At 39.1% G+C, this 9708-nt stretch overlaps 1 protein-coding gene and 1 long non-coding RNA gene across 3 annotated transcripts in view; one reads left to right on the forward strand and one right to left on the reverse strand.

The window, feature by feature from the left end:
* Positions 1–9708, forward strand: part of SH3KBP1 (SH3 domain containing kinase binding protein 1) — a 260100-nt gene that overhangs the window by 101716 nt on the left and 148676 nt on the right. Inside the window, 3 exon segments of the mRNA XM_042458735.1 lie at positions 2935–3014; positions 3017–3034; positions 3037–3060. Of these exon segments, the coding sequence (XP_042314669.1) occupies positions 2935–3014; positions 3017–3034; positions 3037–3060 (122 nt within the window).
* Positions 1–9708, reverse strand: part of LOC121926099 — a 135328-nt gene that overhangs the window by 26058 nt on the left and 99562 nt on the right. The window lies entirely within an intron of this gene.

The raw sequence follows: 9708 nt of genomic DNA on the forward strand, positions 1-9708 counted from the left end.
CACCCCCGTTAGCCGTCCTCTTTGCACAGAAGAGGAAGGGAGGCCCACTGGACTTTAGTCGGGGAATGCCATCTGAAATAGAAAGGTTTTTAGGTCCTTTCTAATTGGGCCAGGGAGGTGGCCGAGCGGAGCTCTGTGGGCACGTCGTGTTCCAAGGGCCGGGGCGGCGATGGAAAAGTCTTCCTCGTGTAGAGGTCAACCTAGCCCCTGGCACCCTAATATTGCTGCCCAGATGTTCTGAGGGTGCGGACGGAATGTACGGGGAGAGGCGGTCTTCAGGTATCCTGGGCCCAAGCCATTTAGGGCTTTATAGGTCATTACCAACACCTTATATTGTGCCCGGAAGCGATAGCAGCCAATGCAAGTCTTTAAGCATTGGTGTAATATGGCTGGCCCTGGAGTTCCAGTGACCAGCCTGGCTGCCATATTCTGTACCATTTGTAGCTTCCGGGTTTGGTATAAGGGTTGCCCCATGTAGATGCATTGCAGAAATCCAATCCATTTCAACTGCATTAGCAACAGAAAAGTGGCTTCCCTTGGATCCAGCTGCCTCCTGTGCTGTGTGAACCGAACTGCCCCTTCTAGGCAGAGAACATTGAATTTATCTGGAATCTCGTAGTGTTACATCTTGAAAAACATCTAGGTGCTGCCTAGGTAAAACTTGTCATTTTAGCCAATGAAAGAGTTTTACCTTTGCTGGAGTGGAAAACCTCAAAGTTAAGTCCCAGTCATTTGGCTCCCTCTTGTTTTCTGGATTTGTTGTATCAGGAAGATACAAGCTGCGAAAGCTAGTATCAACGTTGTGTCTGGTCAGCAGGGTGTATGGTTACACTGGTCATGCTCTGATGCCTGTTCAAGGCTTCATAAACTGTAGTCTTTATCCTAAAAATGCAGTTCAATATTGACAGTGATCCTGTGATAGCTCTCAGGCTATAAAGCTATGAGGACAATCAAGTGGTCATCACAGGCTTTATAAAGCTTTGTGCTGGTTTTCTGGATTGTTACACCTGATATAAGTCAGAGTTTGCCAACATGGATGTAATGCAAAGCTGGGGGGAAGGAGTGTATAGGGAGCTGGGATGTTTAGCCTGAGAAGAGAAGGTTAAGAGTGATATGATAGCCCTGTTTAAATATTGAAGGGATGTCATATTGATGAGGGAGCAAGCTTGTTTTCTGCTGCTCCGAGATTAGGACCCAGAGCAAAGGATGCAAGCTCCAGGAAAAGAGATTCCACCTCAACATTAGGAGGAACTTCCTGACGTAAGGGTGTTTGACAGTGGAACAAACTTCCTCGGAGTGTAGTGGAGTCTCCATCCTTAGAGGTCTTTAATGGAGGCTAGATGGCCATCTGTTGGGGATGCTTTGATTTAGATTTCCTGCATGGCAGGGGTTTGGACTGGGTGGCCCTTGCAGTCTCTTCCAACTCTACGATTTCTGATATTCTATTCATGACACTCATCCACAGGTCTGTAAACCATTGCACCGCTTAAGAACAAAAACATGAGGGAAAGGTTGAAGGAGCTGGACATGTGCAGCTTGGGGAACAGAAGACTGATGGGTGACATGATTCCACCTATAAAATACCTCCAGGTTGTTACGGGATGAGAGGGCAGCTTGTTATCTGTGCCCAGAGGATTAGGACCCAGGCTTGGATTTACAGGAAATAGATTTTGATTGAAGATTAGAAGGAATTCTTGACAATAAGAATGGTTTGGCAATGGAACCAGTTGTCTAGAGAAGTAATGGGGGCTCCTTCTTGAGCATCTTCAAAACAGGCTGGAGAGCTACCTGCTGGCAATGCTTTAGCAGGAGATCATGCATTGAGCCTTGAAATATATTTGTATCTCTCTGTGTAATGTCTGTGTATTTGCTTGTTCTTAGTATGTTTTAGTCTGCAGTGAGTAGCTTCTAAAAATTTTAGAGTAAAAATATTTGTAAACTGGCTAATCAATGGTAAAGATAATAATAGACCAGTTGTTCTCAAAAGAAAATGGTTTTTCAGTGTCCTTGAACAAATTCAGATATATCAATGTGGTGTAATATATTTGTATATTATAAAAATTAAATGGTTTTGTACAGTTTTGTGTGGCTTTCTTTTGCTGCTGTTGTTTAAATGTTCATTTTCTTTTTGCTAGGAAGAGATTGTTAGAGCCATGTTAAAGATTTAACTTCCACATACTGAAAACTGTCCCCTGTGGTCACTTTTCTATGATGGGCAATATCTGATGGATAGAATTATTAAAATGTCAAGATATCCTTAGCTGATACCAAGAATGAGTCATTTCCATCCTGTCACATTATTACCCAAGGGCATTTGATATTTAGGGCTGTCACTTCCTACTGGATGGCTGACATTCCATATGGAATAGATTGGCATAGGAGGAACTTAATCATTTTAGTTGCATTTATTTTCTTCTTATGTTATGTTATATTAATTGGTGCTTTCCAAATGATATGATTTCTGTATTGTTCTTTCACGATCAGTGTTTTCAGCTGATTATATTGAAGTCTGATAGGATCATTCACTAATAAAAAAATAGAAAATATCACTGTGGAAGAAAGTGAAACTGACAATTAGTGATTTTGTGACCCATCCAAAACTCACAGAATCTGTCCTCCAAGATCCAAGCTGCATGCTTCTTTTTTGGACTGAATTTCACTCTCTTAAGTCTAAATAAGTCTAAAACAGCTTTGGGAGAGAACAGCTGCTTCAGAGCCTGATGACATTAATATGTGTCCTAAATAATTGGCAATTTTGATAACTAGAAGCAGAACCATCACGGAGAGGTCCAGCCACTTCAACCCTTGCTGACAGTGTTGAAAAATTTGATTGTCAGTGGTTATGCATCCAAAGCCATATGTAGTAATACTTTAAACGGTTGTTGGCATTTAACTTTAAAGCATAAGAATAGTTTGTTTTTTCCTGTCTTGAACAGTGGAAGAGGGTTGGTGGGAAGGAGTTCTAAATGGGAAGACTGGCATGTTTCCTTCCAACTTCATCAAGGAACTTTCTGATCTAATGAAGCTCGAACTGTCCAGAGGAGCAACTCATAAAACCAAGTAAGAATGCAAGCATTCATTGTTTCCACTAAAAATAAAAGTTTAGCTTTGCTGGATTTTAAAAAAAACCTATGATGTATTTCCTTGTGTTCTGTATATGTACTGATTATATGCTAATCTGGAAAAGTTAGATAGCTGCTGTAGTTGAATGGTTCCATCTGGTACAGATGTAATGGTTTATCATGGTGTTGAGCAATTGAGCCTTGGCTTCAAATTGGGTGCTTCTTCCTCCTTCCCTTCTCTTCTGCTTAGATTAGTCTATTTCCCTCAACCATGATTTGGGGTTATATCTAGCTCTGGGGACTCCTAAATGTTAAATACAAAGTCGATTTTTAGAGTGGTAAAAGAGAGTGTATTATCTATCTCCAATCATAATAGATTGGTTTGACATTGTGATAAGCAATTCACTGGACTTGGTTTCGTTATGACATCCAAAGAAATACTGTAACTTGGATACTGTTTGGAAATCACAATAAGCCATGAAGGATATTTAAACCTGCAGCAGCTCTTTGGTGTTTTACACTTTCTTTGACCTTACTATTGCATAGTTCAAAATCAAAGTTTTGTTACATAGAGGTTTTTGTTTGTACAGTAAAGAGACCCCATTTTTGGAGAATGGTAATACGGGCCAACTACTTAATGGATTAAAAATTAATTATTTGAACATTGCCAGAATTTTCTACATGGATGTGACAAAATCCTTCCCATTTACTTTTGGCAGAGAGAGAGAGCAAAAGTCTTTGAGCCTGTTATTCTTAGTGGTCAGTATGTCTTATCTTCTGTCTACACATTGCTGTAAATGCCAACTGTGTTTGAACAGTTTTATGCTGTTCCTCAAACTGTTTCTTTAGGAACAAATATGCTGTTTTGGACTTTTACAGATTTTATTATTCATGGATTTAATTAATATGTTCACTCTAGGAATCTCTAGTTCCTCCAGCATGACTCTCTGCGGGCAACACCTGCCGCAGTCATGCTGAGATCCTAGAGATTACTAAAGAGAATACACTCTAGGCATTTGTAGGTCCTCGAGTGAAATTCTGTAGTCACCTCCTGGCAGATGTTATAATTAAATAATAATGATTTATTTTAGCCGCCCAATCACAAGGATCCAGGCGGTTACAACAGTAAAAAATAAGAAAATAAAATACATAAATAAATAAAATACAATAAAATAAGGAGCAAAGTGAGTACATTCACAGTTAGGCCTGATGGAAGTTGGGCCTCTCTTTTCACTCCCTCTCAGGTCTGAGATGATGTCATGAGGAGGGCTCTTCTTCTTTGAGGCAAGGATTTTATTTTAATTAATTTTATTTAATCTCTCATTAAATTTAAGAGAAGAATTGGTGGACAGAGTGACATAAGTCACAGTAGATGGGGAGTAGAACTAGGTAGGGAAGGCCGCCGGAAGAGATCCGTCTTAAGAGCCTTCTTAAGGCTGTAAGAGTAGAAATGTCACGGATCTCCTTCGGCAGGTCATCCAATAGCTTCGGAGCTACATGGAAAAGGCCCTCTGGGTGACTGAACTTAGCCTAGATTTTATTGCTGAAGTAGATTCTTCCCCGAGGACCTTAAGTGCGGACGGACAGTATGGAGTAGGCGATCTCTTAAGTATTCTGGATTTAGGTTAATTTATTGACCAATAAAGATGCACTGAGGGCCTGAGAGTGCTAAAGAAGTGTCTCTCAGATAAATATATAATGTTTTGGTTTCTTTATTTGCGGTTTTTCCACTTTCACAGAAGTCTTGTTCCCCTAACCCCAGCAGCAAGAGTGTGGAGGCCCACTGTAGAGTCATTATATTCCACATAAATTTTAAAGGAGTTACATGCTCTATAAGACAGCTCTTCTTTTAACACATGGTAACACTGAATGAAGCGTAGATCCCTATAGAAGTGTGTTTTCCAAGGTAATACACTTTCACTCTGATCATAGAGGTTAAATGTTTCATCTTAGTTCAGAAAAGAAATAGACAGGCCTCCCATTCTTCCTTCCTTTTTTCTTCTTTTCTTGTTTTGAGAGAGAGAGGTGACGGCTGTAGCCCTTTTTTGTTTGAAGAAAACAAAAGCCAGTTTTGTTTACTCCTAGGGCTTTTTTTTTTAGACAAATGTGTGTTTATTATTGCACTATGATTTAGTGTTGATTATACCTTTTAATGCTGTTACAAGAGAGACATCAGTGAAACTACTTTAGCATCTAAAATGCAAAGTTTTTTTTTATCTCCTCAGAGGCCTTTTACTACAGCAAAAAATGGTACAATATGCATGTGTGACTCGGGAAAAACAGCCACTTGTCTTGTTCCACTTCTCCCCATCATAATGACTAATGCCATCTTACCTATGCACTGACATCCTGACATATGCTTATAATCCTAGTCTATAATCTGTCAATGCTTTGATCCATTACATCATCGACATGGGTAAATTATAATAGATATGCCAGATGGGAAGGTAAAGACTACAGATGGCTGTAAACATGTAGTTCTAGCTTCCATCTGGCAACATTCATGTTATCTTTAGCACACTGGCAGGCAGATAATGTGCTACTTTCTTTCTGTTGTGTTTAGGTTTATCACTGTTCCCATGCCTGTTTTGTATAATAAAATGTATCCATAGTGAAAATATTGTCAAGATCCAGCTGTCTCACACTTTTCTGTCATCTCACAGGAACTTTATTAAATAAACACTTATAGCAGTTTAACAGTGACTCCTTACAATAGCACCTATAAAGCAAGAGGTAGGATGAAGCAGGATGTAGTTTGTCTACAACTCAAGTACATTCATAGCCAAAGATGAGATTTTAACCAGGATTTTCTGAACCATAGCACAGCCCTTTAGCCATTACCCTATACTAGCTCTGATGACTTTTGATGTTTAGCCAGGAGGAATTGTCATGAATATATACCTAGTCTCTTCAAATATACATACAAATACTTACCAAGATTGCATACTTTCTGAACCATTTATATCTAAAGAATTCACTGAATGCTTGACTCAAAGTATCCACCACATCCCAACTCTACCACATCCAGACTCCTTCTGAGTATCCCTTAACATCCTACAAAGTGTGTAGACTACCTCAAGAAACAGTGAAAAACAGCACTTACAGGGGAAAAGTGTTCCTTGTGCCAGTAAAAAAGTTAAGACGTATTTCATTCCCTGGACTTGCTTTTAGAAGACTTTTCAGGTACAATATTACTATCTATTTAAATAATAGTTTCTTCACTAAAGAAAACATAAATTTAATATTTTACTATTGGTGCATCAGTTTTGAACAACATTTGAACTTGTCAACAAGCTATTTTTTTAGACACACGTTGAATTTTCAAAAAACGTATACCAGGGATAGCCTCACTGGCCATGTAGCAAAGTACAGTAACATCCAAAGTCCCAGAAACAGTTATGCCTTATTGAACCAACCAAATAATTAATAAATGAAATAATCATTATACTTATGAATGACTGAAAGTAATTAGTTAAAATGTGTTCAGTTAGTCATTTTATATATATACACTCCCCCCCCCCAATTGTGTGAGTCAAGGTGGCTTGAAGAATAAAAGAAATAAATATATAAAGAGGTAATAAGTATTCTGTTAGCAGAATAAAAATTTGAGAGAAAATATACAGAAGACTAGGCATGGGGAGTGGAGGAATCCAGCCGTGTAAATGGACATCCATCTGTACAATAGAACTTTGTCTTCCTTCTTTGCACCCTTCTTCGTTATCCTCCCAAATCTTTTCCAGTGTTGTATTTGTGTGGGGGTGATGTGGAGGCAGAATTGGGCACAATAGCAATGTGTTGAGTATCAAATACTGAGAAGAAAAGTGTTAGACCTCCATCTATATTTGGCTTTTTTAGTCATACATCTATAGTTGTAATTTTGCTTACCTGTCTGTTACTATAATTAGAAATGATGTGATAACCATTCATTTATGAACATAATCCTTGGTAAAATGTTTACTTTCCTGTGTGAAATGCCTAGGTTGAGTCCTTCTGGAAATATTTTGCTAACGAAGCTTTCAATGCAGAGCAAAAATTAAAAAATTCCTCTCTTTCTTTTTATTGTTATTCGATCCTCCTGTTCTCCCTTTTTGTTTTTGCTTTTCCCTTTTCTTTCCATTCTGCTGTCAGGAAAGTCTGCCTTTGAAGGGCCATTCTGTATAAGGTGGCACCAACAAAGATTGACAGCTCACAGACGATATAACAGTGAGTTAACTTAAAGAAAAAAGAGGGGAATGCTAAGCTGAAGCTGCCCTTGGTTCTATGAAAATCAATGCTATTTGAAGTCAATGTCCACCCATTGCTCCGAGTCCTTGGCTACTCTGTCTTATATTTGTCTGTGCAGCTGAAAATAAGTCCCAGTTTGCTTCCGTACCACAGCACATATGTACTGAGAACGTATGCTATTTACTTTCAGCGTGTATGTTTGATGTCAATGTTGGAACCAATACCCAAAGATGTATGGCAGCTCGTTGGATATTTCAAATTCACCGCTTACCCAGGTTCTGTTACAGCCACATCTTTGAAGGGCCTACTAAAGCCAAAATATGTGCCGCTTGCATGCAAAGAAACGCTAATGTCATTCCTTGTTTTCCATTTTAACAGGTTTCTTTTGATTGCAGTCTCTTAAACCTTTTAACAGCTGCTGCAGTTGGGGTCAGACAGGTGCCAAATGGAGTAGACCTAGCTGTGGGTCAACTGTCAATCGGGTCTGGGGGCACTCTTCTGTCCATGGGTCCTTCTGGCAGGCCATAGGACTGCCCAAATTGCAGCACTGAAAAGGGCTCCTCCAAGAGAGGCATTCCACCCATTTTGGGCCACACCAACAGGGTGGTCCCCACACAACTCGAAACGTTTAGAGCTACAAAACAAACCTTTGGGTCCTGCAGCTACAAACTTGCCATATTACGACCAGTAGACAGTGAACTAGGCAGACCAATTGTTTGTACTTATGTAAGGTAATGTCCCATATGCTCTAAATGGGAGATGTTTGATTAACTCGTTGGGCAATCCAAAGTTTTTTGGGTTTTGGGGGGGGGACGGGTTGTGTGGGTTTTTCATTACAAATTATTATTGTCAGGCCCCCATATTGTCCTCAGCGCAGTATCTGTTAATGTCCTGAAGCTGGAGATAGACGTTGGACAAAACGTGGATGGAACATGGGATTATTTAGCGTCTTTTTTAAAACTCATATAGTTCTATAATCTAGCATTTGGAGCAAAACAGGGATGGAAAGTGGATATTTAGCGCTTTTTTAAACTAGCTCACGTAATAGTTCTACAATCTTGCAATTATAGTCACTGTTTTTTGGTTCTTACCGTGAACTGGGGCAGTTTTAATAACAGCCACAAGCCAAGAAGCATGATAGCAAAGGACTAAATCCAATTAGAATAGTTCTCTAGTGCCCAACTGACGTAACCCATTGAATCATGCCTGACAGATACACAACCACTAAACTGCTAAAATTCCCCATTGACTGACTAGATACTACCAGTTGGATCCAATTGGATACCTATTTTGGAGATTTTTCCGGAGCCATTTCTAAAATTGATTTTTTAATTTGTTCTTGCCTTTCCTCCTACCATTGAATCTTGGAAAAATTCCAAGCTAGGTAACTAATTGCCATTCCACCCACCAGCCTCAGAAAGTGCTCCAAATAACCAGTCTGCACTAGCATTTTGCTGCAGCAAGATTTCCCTACTGGTCGGATTTTCACTGCAAACATGTCTCATTACACATTAATGTATAGTTGAAAGAAGTGCTTCTTATTTCATTTACACCAAATATAACCAAAAAAATATCACTGATTTTAATACACTTTTTCATTTCAATATACCCATAAATCAGCATACCCTTAAACCTCACTGCTTTCTGAAATACTGGCATAATCGTAAATGTACATGCAAAACAGAAACCCACATGCAAAAGGCACAGTTTATTTTATTTTACACAAATAGCCATGGCAACACAGATAGTGGCTGGAATATGGCCAGAAGAACAAGAATAAAGAGATGAAAACCCCATCCCTCACAACTCACAGAAAAATTATATTTAACCTCCGAATGGATGAAGTAATGATTTTTTCTTCTTTGTGATGTTTTCTTCGTGTAGGAACGTAAGGGAAATCTTATAGGCTCACACCAGAAAAATTTAAAAGTCAAAACAGAAGATATAAACATATACCTGCAAATATAATAATCTTTTGTTACATTAATGCTGGAAAACAACAGTCTGATTAATTAGATTTTAAAAATAAAGAAGGAGTGGAGGGGGAAACGACGAGGAAGGAAAAGGAGCAGAGGGTCGAGCCCATTACTGACTCCAGACAGGACACGAGAGGAGAGACGCCATCCTCAGTCACTGCATCAGTCGGAGACATAGAGAAAATTATTTGGGTGTCATCAGCGTACTGATAACCCCGCGCTCCATGTCTCCGGATGATCTCACCCAGCGGTTTCATGTAAATGTTAAATAGCATGGGAGACAGAATGGCTCCTTGAGGGACCCCAGTTTTAAGGGCCCTCTCATCGGAGCACACGTCTCCCATTTATTTATTTAAAATATTTATTTATTTATTTATTTATTTAAAATATTTATTTATTTATTTATTTATTTATTTATAAATTTAGGGTTGTTTTGACTCCCAAAC

This window comes from Sceloporus undulatus, chromosome 3 (assembly GCF_019175285.1).
Source record: "Sceloporus undulatus isolate JIND9_A2432 ecotype Alabama chromosome 3, SceUnd_v1.1, whole genome shotgun sequence".
Lineage (NCBI taxonomy): Eukaryota > Metazoa > Chordata > Lepidosauria > Squamata > Phrynosomatidae > Sceloporus > Sceloporus undulatus.